Source organism: Hylobates moloch, unplaced genomic scaffold (assembly GCF_009828535.3).
Source record: "Hylobates moloch isolate HMO894 unplaced genomic scaffold, HMol_V3 SCAFFOLD_6, whole genome shotgun sequence".
NCBI classification, from domain to species: Eukaryota; Metazoa; Chordata; class Mammalia; order Primates; family Hylobatidae; genus Hylobates; species Hylobates moloch.
The window spans coordinates 92,720,139-92,745,284 of NW_026652281.1; the positions used below are offsets into that span (position 1 = coordinate 92,720,139).

The 25,146-nt window shown below is 41.5% G+C and overlaps 1 protein-coding gene across 1 annotated transcript in view; it reads right to left on the bottom strand.

Moving 5' to 3' along the window:
• PSME3IP1 (proteasome activator subunit 3 interacting protein 1) overlaps positions 1–25,146 on the bottom strand; it is a 32,393-nt gene continuing 7,247 nt past the window's right edge. The window contains exons 2-7 of the mRNA XM_058441022.1: positions 19,969–20,110; positions 19,015–19,113; positions 18,489–18,611; positions 13,367–13,499; positions 10,255–10,319; positions 1–963 (exon numbers count right to left, since the gene is read on the bottom strand). Of these exons, the coding sequence (XP_058297005.1) occupies positions 746–963; positions 10,255–10,319; positions 13,367–13,499; positions 18,489–18,611; positions 19,015–19,113; positions 19,969–20,110 (780 nt within the window). The 3' untranslated portion in view covers positions 1–745. The remainder of the gene's footprint in view (positions 964–10,254; positions 10,320–13,366; positions 13,500–18,488; positions 18,612–19,014; positions 19,114–19,968; positions 20,111–25,146) is intronic.

Below are 25,146 nucleotides of genomic sequence, written 5' to 3' on the forward strand. Positions count from 1 at the left end.
TTAAACTAAATCCTTTATTTCAAAAACAAACATAAAATAATTTCCCAGGCAGAGAAAAGGTTTGAGATGGAAGCGTTGTTAGCAGTCCCTTCCTGCATAAATGGGGTTGGAGAGAGAGGAGAGAGGGAATGGCCAAGGGTATGGAAAGCTTTCACAATGCAGGCCGAGTGTGAAGTGACACCCCCAGCAGATGGGGTTTATCATCTTTACTTAGTCACACAACATCAAGGACTGGTTAGTTCCAGGGAAGGGCTCCATTTCATCACTTGGGTCAGTTCTCTTCCCCCGCATGCTCCACAATGCAGTAGAACCAAACAACACATTCATCTACAAGAGAATGTTTAAATAACACCTGTCCAATAACTGCCCTTACTTCTTTGTGCTGTCGGGAAAAGAAAAAAACAGAAAGCAATAAAACCCAAACCCTTTGGCAAGTCAGCCGGTGCCTATTCTCCTAGGGCATTTTTAGTGGAACTTCGGCTGGGCCTTGCCCTCCTCCCAGTATCAGTGAGGAAAGTGGCAGCGGGACAGGTTTGGTCATCTGCACTGGAGTAGAACAAGAAACCAAACACAATTCGGGCCACAGGTGGATTCTGGCACACTTTTAGATTGGATTGGTTAAAAATGTCATGTTGTGCACAGGATGCAGGCAAAGTTTTTTTTTTTGAGAGACATAATGCCTGTAGGCAGCATGAACGGTCTGATCTACCCTTGGGGAGGAGCTCCCTGTGTAAGGACGGAGAAACTAGGGGGCCTCGAGGAAGGTGTTGGTTCGGAAGATGGAGGAGACAATCTTTCCGGTGGCATTGATGGTGCCTTCGCTGTCTGAGCTGGACTCAGAGTCGCTGCTCCCAGAGTAGGCGCCCAGGCCTGGGAGGATGCCGATACAGACTGCAGCAGAGGGGCAGTGGATGGAGGGGCCACTCAGGGAGGTGTTTCCGAGAGACTTGCAGGATGAGGGCTCTGCAATAAAAGGGGAAAGACTGTCACTTCATCACCCTTTTCCAAAGTTGGGGACTGACTTACCATGTGCCAGGCACTGTACCAAGGGCTTTTCCCACCGAGGAGCCTCAGAACAACGCTATGCAGCCAATACTATCATCACCCTCGTTTTAGAGATGGGGAAACTGAAGGAGGAAGGGAGGCTCCAGGAGGTGAAAGGACTTCTGAAAGTAAAGGGGGAGAGCTGAGACTTGAATCAAGGTCTTTTTAACCCCAGAACCTGACTACACTCTCTTGTTCCCCATCAAATCTGAGTTGGAGAACAAGCTACTCTGGAGTGTAGCGCAGAGTGCTTTGATTTCTCTGTGCTCACACAGCCATGAGAATCTGAAAACAGATTAAGAGAGACACTGTGAGCAATATTAACAATTCCATTAAGTTCTCAACATATTACGCCATTCCTTATTTACTGACCAATAAGCCAGCTAGCACAGATACAATTTTAAGGCCAAACATCAGCTACAAAATAACATTCTTTTCTTTTTAAACATTTTAAAAAATCGGGTAGCCCCCTGGACTAGAATAGGCTCAGAAGGACTCACCAGAACAATGTTCTTTATTAAGAAGGGCCGCTTTTCCCAGGTGGGAGAGAGGAGCAATTCAGAAACCAATTTAACACAACCTTTGCTTTCCAGTTGCGTTCTTTTACAAATGAGAAAACTGAAGCCTGTCAGGTAACATTTTAAAGCCACGCAGAATGTCATCTAGGAGCTGGGACTCTTTTTCTTACAGGAAACCCACAGTTACTCTGCCACCTCAATGACAAAGACCTCAATCTAGACAATGCAGGGCTTGGCTGGGCATGGTGGCTTATGCCTATAATCCTGGCACTTTGGGAGGCTGAGATAGGAAGACCACTTGAGGTCAGGAGTTTAAGACCAGCCTGGGCAATATAGTGAGGCCCTATCTCTACGAAAAAATGTTTTGAAAAATTAGACAGTGCCAAGCGCTGTGGCTCATGTCTGTAATCCCACACTTTGGGAGGCCAAGGTGGGTGGATCACTTGAGGTCAGGAGTTCAAGACCAGCCTGGCCAACATAGTGAAATCCCATCTCTACTAAAAGTACAAAAAATTAGCTGGGTGTGGTGACGTGTGCCTGTAATCCCAGTTACTAGGGAGACTGAGGGAGGAGAATAGCTTGAATCCAGGAGGCAGTGGTTGTAGTGAGTTGAGATCACGCCACTGCACTCCAGCCTGGGCAACAGAGCAAGACTCTGCCTCAAAAAAAAAAAAAAAAACAACTAGTCGGGTATAGTGGTGCGTGCCTGTGGTCCCAGCTACTTGTGAGGCTAATGTGAGGATTGCTTGAGCCCAGGAGTTCAAGGTTACAGTGAGCTATGATGGCACCACTGTACTCCAGCCTAGGCAACAGAGCAAGACCCTGTCTCAAAAGACAAATAAACAAACAAACAAACAAACAAACAAAAAAACAAAGAAAGAAAGAAGGAGGAGGAAGAAAGAAAATGCAGGGCTTGAAGACAAAATGAAAAGTTAAGAACTCTACTCCAGCCCTTCCATTCTTCCTTGAAATGTTTCTGGCCTTATTTAATCACAACTTGATGTACTGGCATTATCCCCATTTTACTGATGAGGAAAGTCAAATGACTTGGCAAGGTTGTAGGTTGCTTAGGGCAGAAAATGTGAAACTAAACGTGAATCAAAAGAGAACATACTAAAATGATAACCTGAGCTCACTGCAGAGTAAGGGTTGGAGTTCATACTTTGTTGCCACAGGCTGACAAACATACTACCTTCTAGGGTTTTGCCTTAGATGCACTAACACCTAATTTACCCAGACACCTCAAGTAAATGTGAAAAGAATACACAGTTCCAAGTATAGGAAACCAGGAGTAAGCAAACAATACCACTGAGCACTTAGAAGAGATATCAAACGACCTGCACACAAAGTTCAGGAGATCAATGTATTTGCTTGTTTGTGCAAGAAGCTCTAAGAAGGGAAAAGGAAGCTGCCAAAGATAAGCAATGTTAAAACACGGAGATGGAGAAAAGTAAAATGAAAGCCGACAACGGCTATAGAGATAGAGCAAGGCTACAAAAAAAGGCAGGAGCAAATACTTGCAATATCATAAAAGCAAATCTCCTTAAGATACCAAGAGTTCTTCCAAATCTGTTAAAAAAACAACCAACAACCAAATAGAAAAGTGAACAGAAAACATGAACAACTCAAAGAAAAACAAACAGATGAATTTTAAACATAACGGGATAAACAATATATTAGGAGGGAACGTGTTGGGAACAGCAAACTTCATATGCTGTTCAGGGAGCACAGAGAAATTTGGCAGTGTTCTTTGAACTTAAATGATGTTCATAAGAGAACATTCATTGCAGCACTGTTTATAGTAGCAAAAGAGTACAGACAACCAAAATGTCCATTAATAGATGACGAGTTAAGTAATGGACTACTATTCAACCATGAAGAAGAATAAAGTAGCTGAGCATAATGGCTCATGCCTATAATCCCAGCACTTTGGGAGGCCAAGGCACGAGGATCACTTTAGCCCAGGAGTTTGAGAACAGCATGGACAACACAGGGAGACTCTGTTTCTACAAAAAATTTAAAAACTTAGCCAGGTGTGGTGGTGCACACTTGTAGTCCCAGCTACTCAGGAGGCTGAGGTAGGAGGATCACTTGAACTGGGGAAGCTGAGGCTGCAGTGAGCCATGATCGCACCACAGAACTCCAAACTGGGTGACAGAGCGAGAACCTATCTCAAAAAAAAAAAAAAAAAAGAAGAGGAAGAAGAAAGCATCTCTGTGTGTACTGTTATTGAATGATCCCCAAGATATTGTGCTAAATGAAAAAGGCAAGGAGCAGGACAGTGTGTGAAAGTTATAATCCGAGGCAAAGTGGCCATGCCCATGTAGATGCATATCAGTGTCTGAGAACAATAAATAAAAACTGGTAGCAGTGGCTGCTCAGGGGAAAGGAAATGAGTGGCTGCAAAACGGGGGAGACTTACTTTTTACTTCACATTCTTTGGTCCCTTTTGAATTTTTCCTTTTCTTTTCTCTTTTTTTTTTTTAGAACATAAGGCTCACTATGCTGCCCAGGTTAAACTCCTGGGCTCAAGTGATGTTCCCGCCTCAGCCTCCCAGAGTGCTGGGATTACAGGCATGAGCCACCTAGCCTGGCCTAAATGTTTTATTATGTGCATATATTACCAATTCAGACAATTTTTTAAAATGCAGCTGTGCTTGGCTAGACAATTTTTTAAAAAAGCAAATACAAAAATTCAAAGAACATCCTGAGCCCTTAAACTAGCGAGGAATAGTCCCATTTATCTTTGTAACCCCAAGAGCTTCCCAGTACTAAAACTAAGAAGGCTGTAGAAGATGAGAGGAGTTGCTTGTGTGTATTCTCCACTAACTATAAGCCCCTTGAAGGCAAGCACTCTTTTATCACCATTCCACCCCCAGGACATATAGCACAGGGCCTGGCTCAGAGCAGGCTTGCATTCACAAGGGTCAGAAATCAGAATGCAGGAAAATGTGTCAGACAGTTTACAGTTTCATTGCAAATGGCTAATTTGGGGGGAAGGGGTATAAAAACGTGATGCTCTTTTAACATTTGGAACATAACATCAAACTATACCATTCATGACTTAAACATACATTGTAGTACTTATGTATACCACATAGAATGATACTTTCAGCATTCGGTTAGAAAAATTTGGCTGTTTAAAAAAAACAAACCGGCCAGGCGTGGTGGCTCATGCCTGTAATCCCAACACTTTGGAAGGCTGGGGTGGGCGGACCACCTGAAGTGAGGGGTTCAAGACCAGCCTGGCCAACACGGGGAAACCTTGTCTCTACTAAAAATACAAAAATTAGCTGGGAGTGGTGGCACATGCCTGTAATCCCAGCTACTTGGGTGGCTGCAGAAGAATTGCTTGAGCCCGGGAGGTGAAGGTTGCTGTGAGCCAGCTTCGTGCCACTGCACTCTAGCCTGGGTGACAGAGCTAGACTGTCTCAAAATAAAAAAACAAACCAACAAACAAAAAAAACCTTAAAAGGATATATAGATCAGTTACCTGGAAAACTAATTTATGTGAAATTGTTGAATGAGGTATTTCATTTTATGAAGTACAGACACCCCTGCTTAATGATGGGAATATGACCTAAGAAATGCATCATTAGACAATTTCATTGTTGTGAACATCATAGAGTACTCACACAACCTAGATGGTATAGCCTACTACACATGTAGGCCACATGGTATATAGCCTGTTGCTCCTAGGCTACAAACCTGTACAGCATGTTACTGTATGAATACTGTAGGCAGCTGTAATACGATGGTCAGTATTTGTGTATCTAAACATAGCTAAGCATAGAAAAAAGCACAGTGAAAATACGATATTATGATCTTATGGGACCACCATCATATATGCACCCGTCATTGACCAAAATGTCGTTATGTGGCACATGACCATATTTCAAGGGCAAATGGAATTTAAAGTTCTATTTTACACAGAAAAGAAGGATGAAAGTCAGCGTGCCTGTGAGGGTAGAGAACTGGCCTAACGGAAGGATGGAAGTTAGCTACAGAAATATAATCAAGGAATCTGGACCACTGTGGCATCAGAAGAGTTTAAGTGAAAAGACCAAATACCCCAATTATCTAGGAGGTTTCAAGAAAGAAAAGAGATTGCAAATCTGACAAATTTCATTCCAAAAGCAGTTAACTGTCCAAAGAGAACAAAATGGTGCCCTCTGATCTCACCCATTTGGTGAAGTTTCCTGCCAACTTCTGCATTTGCAGGACCACATTGTCATACCAAATTAACACAGAAAATTACTAATAGAGAATATTCTTAGTATTCAGACAGATGCGTGACTTGGGAGTAGATGGGGCCAACTTGTGCATTCACTGGCTCTGCTCAGTGCTTAAGTTCAAAGTCTTCACTGGGGGAAGCCTGAATCTCTATCAGAGTGACAGGAGCCCAAGAAGGAAACCCTCCCACTGCTAAGGACAGGGCTGAAGCAAGCTTCAGGGAGCGTTCTTGTGGGGCCTTAATTCCTAGCAAAGGAGGACACTTCCTGCCTAGTTTCTGTTGCAAGAATGCAGGAGTAGGAAGAAGGGATTTAGAATGACAAAAAGATGGCTCTGAAACACAACTGTCTGCCTAAGATAGTTCAAAGAATCCACGCAAGTTTTCGTTTCCACTGATTCATTCGTATAGTTCCTACCAGGAAATAAGTACCATATAGAGAGCGACTAGCTTACTTGTGGAAATACATTTAAGATTCCTATGCCAAGCGCATTTAACCCCAGCTACTCAGGAGGCTCATGTGGGAGGATCACCTGAGCCTGGGAATTTGTGGTTGTAGTGTGCCATGACTGCACCTGTGAATAGTCACTGCACTACAGCCTAAGCAACAAAGTGAGATCCTATCTCTAAAAAAAATTAATTGAAAGAAAAATATTCCTATTAAGCTTTATGTGTGAGTGTGTATACACATATACAGTATACATTTATCCTATTTAAGCAAGTTTCCTATTTATTAAAAAGATGTCAGTGAAAAATTCCAAAATTGCTGATGGGAGTATAAATTGGGATAACTTATCTGAAGGGCAATTTGGCAATGTTTACCTAAATTACAAATGTATGTCCTCTCTGACCTATCAAGTCTACTTCAAAGTTTTTAATCTGATAGATCTGTGCATGTGAAAAATGATGCACATGCAGGATTATTACTGAAACACCTGAACAGGGAAAGAATGGAAACAATCTAAGTGTTCATCAATTATAAAGTGGGATAAATGATATACCCATACAATATACAATACTACACAGCCTTAAAAAGGAACAAGGAAGTGCTCTATGTCCAATTATGCAATGATTCCCAAGATACAATAACTGCTGAATTAAGCAATGAACAGAGTAGGTTAGATTAAAATACTACTAACAATGAAAGTATAAAAACAGTATATAATGTATTCTTGCCGAAAAAACCAACTTGATCAAGCTTCCAGATCAAATTACCATTTTACAGGAAACACAAGGTAGCAGGAAACAGCATGGGGATGCAATCAGTAAAATCTAGAGCCAGAGAAATGCTAAAGAACAAAGACCCAGGTTCTCCACAAATAAAATACAAAGAAAACAAAATATAAATTTAGAAAGGAAGAACTTACAGATTAAATTCAAATTAAAAGGTGTATTAGCCTATTGCTAAGATGGCAATATTGCCAAATTAATCTACAGATTCCAACAATTCCTGTATCAAAATCTTAGCTGCCTTTTCTGCAGAAACTGATAAGCTGATCCCAAATTTCATATGGAAATTCAAGATTCCAAATAGCCAAAACTCTTGAAAAAGAGGAGCCAAGTTGGAAGACTCACACTTTGCAATTTTAAAACTTACTCCAAAGCTATAGTGATTAAGACTGTGTGGTAATGGCATACAGATAGACATATATAGCTCAGTGGAAGAAGACAGTCCAGAAATAAAGCCACACATTTATGGTCAACTGATTTTTTAAAAATATAAACCACTGAGTTGTATCCTTTTAAAGGGTGAATTTTATGGTATGTGAATTATACCTCAATACTTTTTTTTAAAAAAGCCATAGTAGCCAAACATAATATCTGATCCTTGCTAAGATCATAATTTTTTTTTTTTTTTTTTTGAGACAGAGTCTTGCTCTGTTGCCCAGGCTGGAGTGCAGTGGCGTGATCTCTGCTCACTGCAAGCTCTGCCTCCCGGGTTCACACCATTCTCCTGCCTCAGCCTCCCAAGTAGCTGGGACTACAGGCGCCCACCACCACGCCCGCAGAATTTTTTGTATTTTTAGTAGAGATGGGGTTTCACCGTGTTAGCCAGGATGGTCTCGATCTCCTGACCTTGTGATCCACCCGCCTCGGCCTTCCAAAGTGCTGGGATTACAGGCGTGAGCCACCGCGCCCAGCCAATTTTTTGTATTTTTAGTAGAGAAGGAGTTTCACCGTGTTAGCCAGGATGGTCTCGATCTCCTGACCTCATGATCCACCCACCTCAGCCTCCCAAAGTGCTGGGATTACAGGTGGGAGCCACCACGCCTGGCCAATATCATAATTTTTAAAAAGAAAAAACTTTTTTGAGACAATTAGAGAAAATACTAACTTAATATTCGATAATATTTGGTAATTACTGTGATTATTATTTTTTTTCTTTTTGAGACAGAGTCTCGCTCTTGTTGCCCAGGCTGGAGAGCAATGGCGCAATCTCGGCTCACCACAACCTCTGCCTCCCGGGTTCAAGCGATTCTCCCGCCTCAGCCTCCTGAGTAGCTGGGATTACAGGCATATGCCAGCAGCCCGACTAATTTTGTATTTTTAGTAAAGACGGGGTTTCTCCATGTTGGTCAGGCTGGTCGCAAACTCCCGACCTCAGGTGATCTGCCCGCCTCAGCCTCCCAAAGTGCTGGGATTATAGGCATGAGCCACCGCACCTGGCCTGTGATTATTAATATAATGGTATTGTAATTGTTAAAGAAACAAAATAAGAACTTGTATTTGCTAGAGACACATATTAAGAATTATGAATGAAATGATATGTCTGGAATTGTCATAAAATATTATAGTTGAGAGATATAAATGAAATAAAATTGGCTATGTGTTTAAAAACTGCTGACTGGGTGTGGTGGCTCACACCTGTAATCCCAGCACTTTGGGAGGCCGAGGCAGATGGATCACTTGAGGCCAGGAGTTCGAGACCAGCCTGGCCAACATGGCGACCCCGTTTCTACTAAAAATACAAAAATTAGCTGGGCGTGGTGGCACATGCCTATAGTCCTAGCTACCTGGGTGGTTGAGGCATGAAAATTGCTTAAACCAGGAAGGCAGAGGCTGCAGTGAGCCAAGATAACCCCACTACACTCTATCCTGGGTGACAGAGCAAGACCCTGTCTCAAAAAAAAAAAAAAAAAAAAAATTGTTGACGGTCTTTCCTGTAGGAGATAGCTTACAAAGAAAAAAAAAAGTCAGTGAAGCTTGGTAATAGGGGTTTATTATAGTTATCCCAACTTCTGAATATTGCTTAAATTATCCATAATAAAGCATTTAAAAGATACATATTTACAATTGCTTGCACATGCATAGAATAGCTCTTGATGGATACATAAGAAATGTGGCTGGGCTTGGTGGCTCACTCCTGTAATCCCAGCACTTTGGGAAGCCGAGGCAGGTAGATCACTTGAGGTCAGGAGTGCAAGACCAGCCTGGACAACATGGTGAAATCCTGTCTCTACTAAAAATACAAAAATTAGCCAGGTGTGGTGGTGCACGCCTGTAATCCCAAATACTCGGGAGGCTGAGGCAGAAGAATTACTTGAGCCCAGGAGGTGGAGTTTGCAGTGAGCTGAGATTGAGCCACTGCACTCCAGCCTGGGCTACAGAGTGAGACTCCATCTCAAAAAAAAAAAAAGTATAATTCTGTTTCCCTCTAAGGAGAACTAGATGGAAGAGGATATGGGTAAAAGGCAGACTCTTTTTTTTTTCCCCTAGACTCTTCTTTTTAAAAGTCGGTTCTAGAGCAAAAGGGTAACAGCAACAGACCACCACCACTGGTGCTTAGTAGATGCATATTAAAAAGCATCATCTTTTTTTGAGAGAAATTAATGTAAGCCCTGTTGATCGATGGAATTTAGTTCAGAGTCTCAATCCCACATGGAGTTAGAATAAAACTGAAAACGCACTCGAATTTCTCATCCCTAATCCAGCCCCAGTAACATTCACCTTCACTTACAAGTTCTTGCCTCTTAATACAGAGGCAGATTTCATCGCATAAAGGTAAAAACCAAAGAAGTATACTCTTGGAGACTGTATTAAGCTTCTAGGCTCAATCCAATCCAACAATGAGCAGGAGCCAGGTATTTACCTCCCATTGGTAGCAAACCAGGTGAAATCAAGAAACTTGACATTTGGGGGAAACAGAAAAACACCTTCTGTGAGCAGAGGTGGTATGACCAGGGCCTGGTAAGCACTCCTGGGAGAGTACTATTTTCATTGATCAGTTTCACTGGTTTCTAATATAATAACTTTTGCAGGTATAAAATCCTGCCTGGTATAAACTCTTGCCTGGTATAAAATCCTGCCTGGCATAAAAAAGTTGGGTAAATTACACGTAGGTAGGCTTGCTTGAAGACAGAAATGCATTCATTTGCAGATGCAATGCATTACAGCCCTTTACTGTGGTTCATGTGTACTCTGTATTCTGAGTACAAGGAAGTAATGAAGGCTGCCACCCACCTTGATTCTTGTCATCTGGCTCAGGGTCCGGTTTCAGTCTTTTCACACTGTTGCCACTCTCTGAGCTGTAACAAAACACATGGTGACTTGAGCCATGTCCAATCTTGCAGATCAAAGCTTAGGGAATCAGGAGCTCCAATAACTATTTACATGGTTCTTAGGCAGTCTCAAGAGGCTGGGATGATAAAAATGAATGAAAAGTATTCATTTCAGATTCTTAATCTCCTTCCAATTGCATCATTAGTCATAAAGACAATTTAAACTCCTGACAAATCCAGGGAATAAAGCACTGTATCTTCAAGCATCACTTCAACTTCAGATTCCTGGCCGTCTTTGTCACTCAAATTGGTTAGAACCACAGATGGATTTCAAGAATATTTAGACATGTTCATAAATTACAAATATTTAGTAATTACAGATTGAAGAAAACATCTTTAGTGACATGCTAGAGATTCTGAGAGTCACCCAGAAGATTTTCACTAAAAGAATGTATAAGGAATGTATTTCAATGAAGAAAGAAATGATCCCAGAAGGAAGGGGTGGTGAACAAATAAACTGGCAAACACAAATATAAATCTAAACAAATACTGTATCAAAAAATAATGTCTAGTTTGTGGTGTTCAACATGACCATACTGAAGTCACCTCTAAGACTGGGGTCATTACTGTGTGTATGTACTAGTTGGTATTTTCTTGCAGGGAGTGCACAGCAGGTTCAGAGTTATATGGGAGGCCCGGGCGCGGTGGCTCACGCCTGTAATCTCAGCACTTTGGGAGGCCAAGGTGGACGGATCACCTGAGGTCAGGAGTTTGACACCAGCCTGGCCAACATGGTGAAACCCTGTCTCTACAAAAAATACAAAATTAGCCAGGCAAGGTGGTGCATGCCTGTAATCCCAGCTACTTGGGAGGCTGAGGCAGGAGAATCGCTTGAACCCGGGAGGCACAGGTGTGCCAAGATCGTGCCACTGCACTCCAGCCTGGGCGACAAGAGTGAATCTCCAGCTCAAAAAAAAAAAAAAAAAAGAAAAAGAAAAAGAAAGAAATGAAAAAGAAAAAAGAATCAGAGTATACAAAACCACCATGCAATTAAGTTGGAAATCAATGACAAAAGAGAAACATATTTTGTAGCCTGTAAGACACTGCTCTCTCTCTCTCTCTCTCTCTCTCTCTCTATATATATATATATATCTCATCATAAGGTGTTAAAACGTGTGTGGCGAGAGGGAAGGCTTATCTTCCCCCTCACTGAAATATGGTTGTTACCTCAGTATGGAGATTTAAAAAATACATTTCTAAATAATTCCTGAATCAAAGAAGAAATCATAATAGATATTTTAAAATACTTAGAAGGAAATATAAAACTTATATACAATGAAAGTTAAGGAAAATTTATAGCTTCAGATGCCTATAACTAAAAAGGCTGCACATTCATGAACTAGGTATCTGACAGTTTTTTCTAACAATAAATAAAAGAATAAACTAGAAGAGAGTAAAAAATATTCCTCTGAAGAAGGTAAGAAATTGCTGATTGTTTTGTTCTTATGCTTCATGACATATACATGCCAATGGCTTCCAGACCTTCACCAGGCAGCAGAATCACTCATGGAACTTTGAAAACTACGACTCCCAGACTTCACTTCAAACTTACTGAAGCAGAATTAGTGCAAGGCCTGCAAATATAAATTCTTAACAAACTCCCAGGTGATTCCAATAAACTCAGAGTCGGACAGATTAGGAACTCCTGCCCCAGGAGACTACCTTGCTACACAAAGAAACATTAAATGATGTTGTTTCAAAACCCAAAACGGGTTATATGCAGGTCACCAAATACGCTGCTACAGAGCCTTTTCTAAAGGTGATCTAAGAACTAAGGGAGACAGTTACAACACCCATTCTGCGACCACCAAGAGCAGTCTCAAGGGATAACAAATTGATCCCTGGAGAGCCCTCCCTTGGCATATTCCAGTAAAACTGACCCAGGTCCAAATCCTGCGAGTCCCTGGTCTTGCAGGAAAGCTTATGTGAGAACTTGAAAGGAATAATTCATGGTTTTGGTAGCAAGCCCTTCTCAGGATAACTCCTCCCCTCTGTTGCTATACCAGCATGACATTTTTACATGTAGGCAGTGTTCCTAAGAACATCTGCAGCAGATGGGTGGTGTGCCAAACCACAAGACTGCATCAATACACTCCCTTCAAAACATATGGCTGGTTGCCAATATATCATATTGATTTTCCTAATAGACTGCACTTAAACTTATCATTTCGCCCACAGTCTGTTGGGTCAAATCGAAATGACCAGATTCAATCACTCTGATGCCATTTCAGGATTTGGAAAGGGAAGAGCAAACATAGCAAAGAACTTATCACAGCCTCGAGACAGTGCTATCACTTCCACATCAATCCAAACCTAGCCACAGCCAGGTCTGTAAACCCTGCCAGGGCTGCCATGTTCTTTCAGGACAGGATGCCTTTGCAGCAGCTATTGCCTCTGCTTAGACTGTTCTCTCCCTTGTTGCTTGTCAAAGCCCTAGTCGTCCTACCTAATCAGCATCTTTCCAATGGTTTCCCCCACCTCCCAACATGAAGATACACACAACACCCTCCAAGCAGCATTGTATGCTCCTCCTCCTTGCTCTCAGTACACCCTACACAGATCCTTTCACAAGACTCACTACCTCATTTGTCTAGACAGAAGCCCAAATATTGAACTCCAGCTCTCTATTTCTCTATGATCTTGCACAAAGAAGGGTCTCAACCTCTCAAACTCTTGGTCTTCTCATCTACAAATCAGGGATTATAATTGTACTTCATAGGATTGTTGAAGAATACATGAGATTATGTGCAGGAAGCACTTAACACAATGCCTGGTGTGGCAGATCCCCACTGAAGAGTAGCTATTATTTATATTTGTTGAATAAACGATCAGAGAGACGAGGGTCAAAGCCTATAGAAGGCCCCAAATCTGGAAAGGGAGAGATAGGTGAGCACTCCAAGGGGACTTCACCAGGACTCATGCGAGGCAAGCGTTGGCTCTGGCTTCCATCACAAGTGGTGTTTCAGAGTACACACGGTCAGAGCGAAATCTAAGTTGTGTGAGTGCTGACTGACCTCTTATGCTTCACAGCTCCTGCCAACAGCTTCGCCTGGGAGAACTTGTTCTTAGTTTCTATGGGCTTCACAGTCAGTTTCTTTTCCACTTCCTTCTTGTTCTCTTGAGAAATTCCAACCTTCTTGAGGTTATTGTGAGTTACCAGTTAAGGGTCAAACTAAGCAAAAGGAAGGACAACAAATATAACCCACTAGCCCTTCAGCTGTGCTATGTAATGTCTGGCCTACTTGTTTAAATAAATGCCCCACCATTCTTTATTCTACCAGTCAAATCCGCCAATTCAAAGATAAATGAAAGAGACCATGGAGGAAGACAGCATATAAAGCCCAAAATAATACAGATAAGCAACCTTTTCCTCTGATTCTCAATGAAAATCTGAGCATAGCCACAAAACCCACTATTCAAGGACATGGCCAGTATCATGCTTGATGAGGAAAACAAAGATCTTAAGGAATATAAAGAAAACAGAAAAAGAAATGTGGCTTCCCTGAAAACGTGCTTCCCCCTTCAACGGTTAAATCAAATTTTGCAGAATGTTGTTATGACTATCAGTGGCAATTAATCTTAGACATCACAAAGACTAACTCCTGCTCCACTGGTGCAAGGAAACATCAGAATCACCCCAAGGCTCATTAAACGTGTCAAGTTCCTTCCTGCCCCAAACCTATTGAATGAGACCTCTAGAGGCCCGGGAGTTTGTTTTAAACACTCTCTGAAGGTGATTTTACACTTGATCTTAGCCAAAAGGCCGAGAAACAATCCAAGGTTATTTTAATGAGAAATCCTGTGCATATATAGAAGAACTGAAAAGCTCTTTTTAAAAGCATGACCAGTTCGCTTGTAACATCAGTTTTTCGTTCTTGATGCCAATCTCTGGCTCTCAACTTTTTATTCTTTTGAAGTGAAGAAAGGCCCCAAATTTTTGTCAGAGAGGTCACTTTCACTTGTTCCCTCCACCAGCCCTCCCTCCTCTCCCTCCACTTCTCCCCCCATTTTATGCTCTCTCTTGAAACGTCTTAGACAACAGATAAGTATTCTGACACGGTGCAAGTCCTTATTTAAGATGCAGTAGTGCCTGGAACAATAGTGACATCTAGTGCCCAGGAAATCTAAGAAGCATGAATTATCAGCCCAAAGAGGTGGGTGGAAGTAGAGAATGTATGGTTAAGGTTGTCTACGAGTCTTTGAACAATGGAGAAAACTGAGTTCCAGAAATCCTAAGGTTCTAATTCTAATCACTCTCCTGGCAACTAACTCTGTTCTTATGGGCACAAGTTACCTTAAATATTTGCAGTATGCAATGGAAATTAGATATAATGCTCAGTACTATTATGAGTTTAATTAATTTAATGTTTTTAGGGTCATCATGGAAATAGATAATGTTAATACTCATTTTTATTTAAAAAAAAAAAATAGATTGGCCAGGCACAATGGCTCACGCCTGTAATCTTAGCACTTTGGGAGGCCGAGGTGGGCAGATCATCTGAGGTCAGGAGTTCAAGACCAGCCTGACCAGCATGGAGAAACCCTGTCTCTACTAAAAAGACAAAAAATTAGCTGGGTGTGGTGGCACATTCCTGTAATCCCAGCTACTTGGGAAGCTAAGCCAGGAGAATCGCTTGAACCCAGAAGGCAGAGGTTGTGGTGAGCTGAGATCGCGCCATTGCACTCCAGCCTGGGTAACAAGAGTGAAACTCTGTCTCAAAAAAAAAAAAAAAAAAAAAAAAGATGTCATCTTTCTAGGAGAGAATGCCAAAAAAAAAATTAGCATGTTGTGATTTTTTATCTGTAACTCCATCATTAGGAGACAGAAGTTCTCAAAACTCTCAATATTAAATATTTAAAAAAAAACAAAAACGGAAAAAAACACAACAAAAGCATGTATATATTTATATATTATTTATACCAGGACATAGACAAAACCCAACATTTAACTTTTTATTCTTTTGAAATGAAGAAAAGTCCTAAACTTTTAGGGGTAGGGGGTGTTAATAATCTTATTTTTGATCCACAAAGTACAAGCAATTTTTCCTTCGTAAGCCCCTCTTCTCTCAAAATGCTTTAAAAACACAAACACACCTCAAAAATCTCAAGAAATTCATTAGATCAGCATTCTCTTAAAATTGCACCATTTTTTAACATACGCAATACTGCTAAATACTGGTTTAACCTGAGAGGAAACAACAAGATTCTGTTATTTACATGGTTTAAACCACAGCTTATTTGTATTCAGAATTATCCTATTATACAACATATCATATAGTAATCAAGCAAAGCCAAGAATCAGTTCCTAACTTAGAGCTTCAATAAACAAATGTCTAATCCTTCAATTCCTATCTCAACATGTCTCTGGCTCCTTGCATGCTTGGGATAAGTGCATTAGGTGTCAGTGAGTTGGAAGGCCTCCTTTTCTTCAGTTTTTCTAGACAGAACTTTCTAAGTTTCCAGTTAAAGCCCTTATCCCTGGAGCCTCATTGTACTGCAATGTTACCAGGACACAAAGGTTTCTTTTCTCCCACTGCTGTCCTGTTCATTCTTTCCTTTTAATTGAAAACCAAAGGGCATCTCACACTCAACAGCACTTCTCCCCAGATGCTGCTTTGGGGGACACTATATGTCTTATTTGCTAGTCTACCAACATAAAACAAAATATCATTCAAGTGAGAAGTGTAATGAATGTATTTCCTCAGAGGAAAAAGCGTAGTGTCTGAAACAACACAATATGGGTATCTGCCTATCTCTACAAATAGACACATATTATTTTGGGGTTATCAGGGTCGGGGAAGGGGGAGTTCAGAATAATCAGCCTCAATCCTACAGTTGAGATTGAGGTCTAACTTCCCATGAGCTTCTATCTCCATGTTGCACCTGAATGTCAGTAACAGAATGGGGACTGGAAGCCAGGTCTTTTCCTACCAGTTCTGATGTAAATCAATTCTCAGAGAATCTGTCCATGTCTTCTCCCACATAACCCTTTTTTTTTTTTTAAGGTGAAGTCTTGCTCTGTCCCCAGCCTGGAGTACAGTGGCGTGACCTCGGCACACTGCAATCTCCACCTCCTGGGTTCAAGCAATTCTCCTGCCTCAGCCTCCTGAGTAGTTGGGACTACAGGCACAAGCCACCATGCCTGGCTAATTTTTGTATGTTTAGCAGAGACGAGGTTTCACCATTTTGGCCAGGCTGGTCTCAAACTCCTGACCTCAAGCGATCCTCCTGCCTCGGCCTCCCAAAATGCTGGAATTAAAGGCGTGAGCCACCGTGTCCAGGCCTCCCATGTAACTCTTAAAATGGAATGTGCTGCACATTCTCTGCAAGAAAATACCAACTAGTACATATACACAGTAATGTTGTCCATCTTAGAGATGAAGCCTGTTGGATTACACCAGTGATGTTACTCAACATACAAGCTTGAAATATCCAAATAAACTTCCTCACATGAAGACAAATGGTCCTATTAATATCTCCTATGAATCATTTATTAATTTATTCACATATTTACTGAGAATCTACTATATGCCAGGCACTGGGGAAATCAGAAGTGACCAAGTCAGATAGTCTTTTTTCTTATGGAGCTCATTTACTTCACATTCTAGCAGGAAAGAGATAAACAAACCAGTAGGCAAATAAATAAAGACAACTTTCATATAGTGACAAATCTATAAAAAATGATATTACTGGCTGGGTGTGGTGGCTTATGCCTGTAATCCCAGCACTTTGGGATGCTGGAGTGGGCGGATCACCCGGGGTAACGAGTTCGAGACCAGCCTGACCAATATGATGAAACCCCATCTCTACTAAAAATACAAAAATCAGCTGGGCGTGGTGGCATGCACCTGTAATCCCAGCTACTTGGGAGGCTGAGACCGAAGAATCGCTTGAACCCGGGAGGCGGAGGTTGCAGTGAGACAAGATCACGCCACTGCACTCCAGCCTGGGCAACAAGAGAGAAACTCCATCTCAAAAAAAAAACTGCTATTATCGACAGCAATTTTAGGTGGGGTGCTTAGGGAAGGTCTCTAAAAGGGAGAGCTGAGCAGAGGGCTGAGCTATGAAATGTGTCTTGCAAAATCTGAGGGCAGAACATTTTGGGCTGAGGAAACAGCAAGTCTGAGGCCTTGAGATTGACTCAGAAAGCATGGAGAAAGAGAACATAAAGAAGGCCAGCAGGTTGCAGTACAGTCAACATGAGAAAGAGTGGCTTTAAGATGCAAGAAGGAGGTGGGTTGGCCTAAATAATGTAGAGCCTTCTACGACCTGATACAGAGTAAGACTTTAGTCTAAATGTAAGGGGAAGCCACTAGAGTGTTTCAAATAGAAAAGTGACATGATGCCATGTATAATTTTTAAAGTTCCCTTTCTTGTCTAAGGAATAGATTATTGAGGATGAGAGCAGAAACAAACCAATTAGATGGTCACAGGAGTCCAGAAGAAAGTCTACTACTACTACAGTAGCAGTAGATACCAAGAATTCAAGAGATTTGGAGTACATTTTGGAAGCAGTTCTTGGCCCAGGCACCTGGAGGCACAGGACTACCAGTTACTGGGACTGGGAGGACCAGAAAAATAAGAGACTTTGGGGAAGGGCAGTGTGATGAGAGTGGGGGTGATGTGGCACAGTACTGAGAATTTTCATTCAGCCAAGTTTCATTTGGGATGTCTATTAAGACATTCAAGTGGATGACCAAAAGGCAACATTGATCTAGAGCAAAGTCATCTTTGCTGCTTTCTTAGCCCTTCTATGCTATACCAGTAGAGAACATCTTACTAAGAATATAGGAAAGTTGCTAAACATGTTCTTTTAAAACTCAGAGGGCAATTTCTCCCCTGGATGAAGCTGACTGCACTGACCACCTGTGTCAGAGTCTAATCCCAGTACTATTAGGATTGATGCCTAGAGTTAACCCTAAGAAGGATGTGGACTTTTGACTACAACACTCTTGCACACAACACAAACTCCACAAACCACTGCCAGCTTTTCAGAATCACAGGAATATCAGTGTTCAAAGTGACTTGAGAGATCACCAGGTAGAAAACCCTCTTTCTGTTGATGAGGAGACAACATCCATAGATGCTGAAGAGAAAATGGACACCTTACAGGTTTTCCTCCAAGTACAAAGGATATTCTGTATTCCTTCAGTTCTTTCAGTTCTTCTTCTCTTCGTTGCTTTTCTATTAGTTCCTGCTGTCGAGAAACCTCGTCAAGGAAGTTGGTCTCATCTTCATCTAAGCCTCTTACCATGTTTTCTGAGGAAATAATTAAACAAGGAACACTTAGCAGGCTAAAGGGAAAAATAAGATTTTTCCTTTCCCCCTTTTTAATAAATAGCAGATTCTTCAGGGGATTGAAAAAAAAAAAGAACTGGTAAATACCATGGCATTTGAATAGATAACAGGGCATAAAAAAAACAACACATTTTTCCCATTGCTAAATATTACCACAGAATTAAAATGGGTGTTTTGACCTCTAAACAAAAATATTCAATGTGGTCTAGAAGGCTGAAGGCTGCCTCTTTTCCACCAAATAAGCATCTGGAGACTCGAAAATCAAGACAATTCCATGGTTAGTTAGGAAAAGTGCTGCACAAGGCAAAAGTACGTAAAAAATACCCCGCAGACCCCCTTGAACTCTGTGTTTTCTGAAGCTTACTGAATTTGAACTGTTCCTCATACTCCTGCTGCTTCCTGTCCTTCTGTTCCTGTAGCCTTTCATATAGAGATCGAGGGTCATAAACCTCCTCTGGACATTCTGAATGGAAAAGGAGAAGGGAGAGAGGTGGAGGGGGAGGAGATATATACTTCAGATTGTTTTCATATTATTTTGGAATCACAAAAGGTTTTAAAGACAAAGTCAAGTCTCTGCATGATCTGAGGGTGTGGATAACACAAAAACAGTACAAAGTCCAGTTTCCCTTTGGACCTCAGAGAGGGGCCACCAGTTCTCAAAGCCAACTATCAATGTCAATAGCGCCCATGGCCTGAGACAGTTAACTGATTGAGGGGCCAGCCCAAACCCTCCACAGCAGCAATGTTCTCAGTTGTTCAGACCATGGATCCACCTGTACAGATGGAGGAGAGGAGCAGAATCTCTTGGAAGGAAGTGTGGTGGCAGAAAAGGAGCAGGATTTGAGTATCCTGGCTCTGCTCCCAGCTGTGCAGGACCTTACACAGGTGACTTCGCCCCTCTGAGTCTCAGTTCCTCAACTCTAAAGTAAGGACAATTGGCCAGGCATGGTGGCTCACACCTGTAATCCCAGCACTTTGGGAGGCTGAGGCAGGAGGATGGCTTGAGCTCAGGGGTTTGGAACCAGCCTGGCCAACATGAGGAAACTCCATCTCTACCAAAAATACAAAAATTAGCCAGGCGTGGTGGCAGGTGCCTGTAATCCCAACTACTTGGAAGGCTGAGGCAGGAGAATCTCTTGAGCCTGGGAGGCAGAGGTTGCAGTGAGCCAAGATCGCACCACTGCACTCCAGCCTGGGCAACAGAGCGAGACTCCGTCTCAAAAAAATAAATAAATAAAACCAAGTGAGGACAATTAATACCCACTCTGCAGGGTTGCTGTGTGGATTAAAGACCATTATACTGGATGTCACAGTATACCTTCTGGATCTTCAGGTTTTCGAACTTTCTCCCATTCTTCTTGCCTCCTTTTGCGCCGTTCATCTAGTTCTGCCTCAGACACAAACCTCTTTTTGATAACAAGGTTACCATCATCCCCTCCATCCATAATGAAACAACCAATCTACAAAACAAAAACAAAAAAATCATTTCAAGTGAGAACTGCAATTAAAATTCTAAAGAGAAACAAGATTTAGCTCTATCTCACCCAGCAACAAACTAAAAATTATCTTCCAACTTTGAATTGAAAAAATTCTCGGCCAGGTGCGGTGGCTCATGCCTGTAATCCTGGCACTTTGGGAGGCCGAGGCACGCGGATCACAAGGTCAGGATTTCAAGACCAGCCTGACTGACATGGTGAAACCCTGTCTCTACTAAAAATACAAAAATTAGCCAGGCATGGTGGCACGCACCTGTAATCCCAGCTACTCAGGAGGCTGAGGCAGGAGAATCGCTTGAACCTGGGAGGCAGAGGTTGCAGTGAGCCAAGATCACACCACTGCACCCCAGCCAGAGCGACAGGGCGAGACTCTGTCTCAAAAAAAAAAAAACTCAAATAGTTTAATTTATAGGCCATTGATGAAAGCACATGAATACATTTTTCCTAACATATCCGATAATTTTTATTAACATCGATGTTATCTACACAGTTGGCAAGAGGACCTGGGATAATTCTTATTACCTGGTGTTCCATAGTAAATCTATTTCTTGCAGGTATTTCTCTGTCCCTCTAATCTAGATAAATTGGCCTCCTGAGCATCCTATCCTTTTCCCAGCTCTCATCCTCCTTTATTTCTGTAACATCTGACATTGTTTCTTCTTGAAATTCCTGTTTCTGGGACATTACACTATCTTGATTCACCTGCTCTTGCCTCCAAGTAGATTAAGATGGAGAATCTCAGCTATTGAAGACTTAGTGATCAAGTCCAGTCTGTATAGCAGGGAAGATGCACAAACCATGAATGGAGAAAGTGAGACTGGAAGAACAGATCTCCCAACTTCAGTTTCATGTACTTTCCTGAATACTAATCTGACTCTTCATTTATATCTCTTCTGACCTTCCTCCCTGTAAACCCCTTGTCTGTGCCATTTAAGATTTGAATTTCAATCCTTCTCTTTTCTGACTCCCACAATCACCTCAACCATTTTATGCATATTTTGACACAGAAGATTACCGAATCTGTTATTTCTACCTGAGCTTTTCTTCAAAGAGGAAAGAAGGAAATAAAGATAGCAGAGTGTGTATTACTTATTACTCCTTTTTTTTTTTTTTTTGAGATGAAGTTTCATTCTGTCACCCAAGCTGGAGTCCAGTAGTGCAATTTCAGCTCACTGCAACCTCCGCCTCCCGGGTTCAAGCAATTCTCCTGCCTCTGCCTCCTGAGTAGCTGGGACTACAGGCACGTGCCAACACGCCCAGCTAATTTTTGAATTTTTAGTAGAGATGGGGTTTCACTATGTTGGCCAGGCTTGTCTCAAACTCCTGACCTCGTGATCTACCTGCCTAGGCCTCCCAAAGTGCTGGGATTACAGGCGTGAGCCACCGCACCTGGCCATATTACTCCTTTTAAACTAAACCTCTGTTTTTCTTTATTGGTTTCTTTCCTTTTGAGTAACTGTGGAGTTAACCCCTACCCAGACATGTTATGTGTTATTCACAGCACTATGCACTAACAAGGAGGCACATATTCAATCCAATGTCCATTCCAAGACGACCACTAACAACAAAAACAGTAAGTTTCCACACTACCACAAAAATAAAGCAGCTAACAGTTAATGAGCTCTTACCATGTACTATGTATCTTTTATGGATATTATCTAATTTACATGATCATTGACCCTATGAGAAATATTATCTGTTTACAGATGAAGTTGAGGTCCAGAGGAGTTAGATTATTTGTCTAAGGTGATACAGGTGGTGAATGGTAGAGCTGAGAACCAAATCCAGGCCTGACATCAAAAATTCATACTCTTACCAACTTTACCATACTCCTCCCCAGAAAACACTAAATCTTGGTTGAAAACAAAGACATGTCAACTTCAGCTTTCTTCCTACTTCAAATTCCAGTGCTGAGAATATTCATGCAACATTTTTATTTAGTAAAGCTAGAAATGGAAGCTGAAAAAACAAACCCAAACGTTCAGAACAAGAAAATAGTCTCAGCCTGAATACTACTGTTGCTGAGGTTTAGTTTAATGTAACAATAATAAGAGAGAATTGTGAAAATTACTAGAAAGAAATGAAATCAACTGACAGACGCTGTTGCTCCCACCTAAAGCCCACAACCTGGACACTTCTGATTTAGCAGCACTCAGTGACTCCAGCCAGAGGCTCATTACTGAAGCAGAACTGTTCAGTCTCTGTGAAAATGCCAAAAATTCCTCAAGTTCTACAGAACAACCTCTTATGAAACCAGAGCCAACAATTTCTTAAATGTCTCTGGCAGAGAAAACGTGAACTTTCTAGGACTCTAATGGTTGGGAGAGACATTTCAAACCCTCAATTTCCCCCTTTCTTATCCCCTATTAACCGTTAAGTCTCCTTTCTCATCCTGTATTAATCATCTGGTTTCTTTCTATCACCCATTTTTCCCAGTAAATAATTCAGAGTGGGATAGGTCCTTACAGCCCACCTAATATGATAATCCACTCGACATCTGAATTTACCATACACACCCAGGAGAAGGTCATCCAACTCATATATTAAAACTTCAAGAGGGACCACTGCATTCCCTTCCTAGGCAGCCAACTCCGTCTCTAAGCAGATTTGACTGTTAGGATAGTTCTTCCTTAAACTGAACTGAAATCTGTTTTACTATAAATTCAACTCATAGGTTCAATCCACTGGGACTATATAAAAAGAATCAAATCTTTTCTAACATGACCATACTTCAGTTGTTTGAAGACAATTCCCATGTTCCTCCTAATTTGTTGCTTTTCTGAGCCAAACATTCCTAGTTACTTTAATTTTATAAGATGGAGAAAAATAATCATGTCTCAAGGAAATGAATTTATCAGATTAGATATGATTCAAACCTGGGAAATAAATAGTAGGATATGGCAATGCCATTGGTGTCCCAGTAAATGTCTCTCTTCATTCTTGTTATATATATATAGATAATTTTTTTTTTTTTTTTTAAGACAGAGTCTCGCTCTGCTGCCCAGGCAGAAGTGCAGTGGCATGATCTTGGCTCATTGCAACCTCTGCTTCCCAGATTCAAGCGATTCTCCTGCCTCAGCCTCCTGAGTAGCTGGGATTACAGGTGTGTGCCACCATGCCCGGCTAATTTTTGTATTTTTAGTAAAGATGGGCTTTCATTACGTTGGCCAGGCTGGTCTCGAACTCCTGACCTCAGGTGATCCACCAGCCTTGGCCTCCCAAAGTGTTGGGATTACAGGTGTGAGCCACTGTGCCTGGCCTATATTTTTAAAAGAGAAAATTTAAAAATTTCCCAATATGCCAACAACAACAACAACAACAACAACAACAAAAAACCAAACCCTAGAATTTTACATTTCCATCTAAATAAGAATTCAGAGAGCCTCCTGGGCTCAAGCAGTTCTCATGCCTCAGCCTCCCGAACAGCTGGGACTACAGGCATGCACCACTACACCTGGCTAATTTTTTTTTTTTTTTTCGTAGAGACAGGGTTTCACCATGTTGCCCAGGCTGGTCTCAAACTCCTGGACTCAAGCAATACCATCTGCCCACCTCAGCCTGCCAAAGTGCTGGGGTTATAGGCATAAGCCACTATGCCCAGCCTACAGTCTTTTATACACAAGGACAAAACCAGAAATCAGTTATGAAAATAAGAAATAAAGCAAATGCATATTTTTTTTTAATTTAAAGACAAGCACTGCAGGGGCGAGAAAAATACAAGAAATGTATTTCTCATCAGCTGTCAATGGGTTGGTCTCCTGAAAACACAGTCACACTGTCAAAACTAATGCACACTTATAAAAGTCTGCTCTTTAAAACTAATATCTTAATTCAGGCTGGGCATGGTGGCTCATGCCTATAATCCCAACACTTCGGGAGGCCAAGGCAGGAGGACGAGCCTGGGCAACAAAGCAAGACCCCCCATATCTACAAAAAATTTAAAAAACTAGCCAGGCATGGCCGTGGGTGCCTGTAGTCCCAGCTACTCACAGGCTGAGGTGGGAGGATCATTTACTCCAGGAGGCTAAGGCTGCAGTGAGCCATGATCGCACCACTGCGCTCTAGCCTGGGCAACAGAGTGAGACCCTGTCTTAATTAATTAATTAATAATAAAACTAATATCATAATTCTGGCATTCCCTTGATCCCCAAATAAAGAAAATAAGCCAAGTTAGATGGCCACACATACTAATAAATTTTTGTAAGTTTAAAAGGACTAGACTAAAACATAGACTGCTTTATGCATCTTTTTTCAAATTAGCATTTTCTTCTGTAGGTCCTCATTCTCTGCATGGCTTTGCTCAGGCTGTTCCCTCTGCCAGGAATGCCCTTGCTTTCTTTTCACTCATGCAAACTGCTGCTCCAACCGCCCAGAATCAGACTAAAGACCATCTCCTTTATGAAGCTTTCCAAGACCTCCTAGAGTAGTTAATATGTATTTCCTTCCTTTGTGTTCCTGCTACGATCATTCATAATTCTACTACAGCCCTTATTCTTTGTATTTTATCATCTGTGACTGTTCCAACAGCTCTTTGTCTCCACAGTGCTTATTATTATTAGCACAGTGTCTGGCATATATTAGGTATTCAAATACTTACTGAATAAACCAACCACGAGGAGCTGAAGAATCTGAGCAGGGAGGAATGAACTCACATGAATATTCCTAAGTACTGTCCAATGTAAGTTATAGAGATTGGCAGCCATCAAGCATTTTCTGAAGTGTCAGTATCATGGGAATTCTATTCAAACACCATACAATTTGTGCAGTAAGAAACAAAGGACTAAAAATTAAATCTCTTTACTATATTATATAATTGATGTCATCTTTCAAAAATAACTGCTACTTTCTGTTAATTTCAACTGATTAAAAATGGTCACTTATCCTGCGAAAGCAGTACTTGATGGAGACAGCGTTTTTCTTTGAAGAGTCCAATGGCTGTTTATTCTGCAAGAAAGAGGTGATAAGTACCTGTAACTTTCTGACCTGCTGGAAGTAGACAA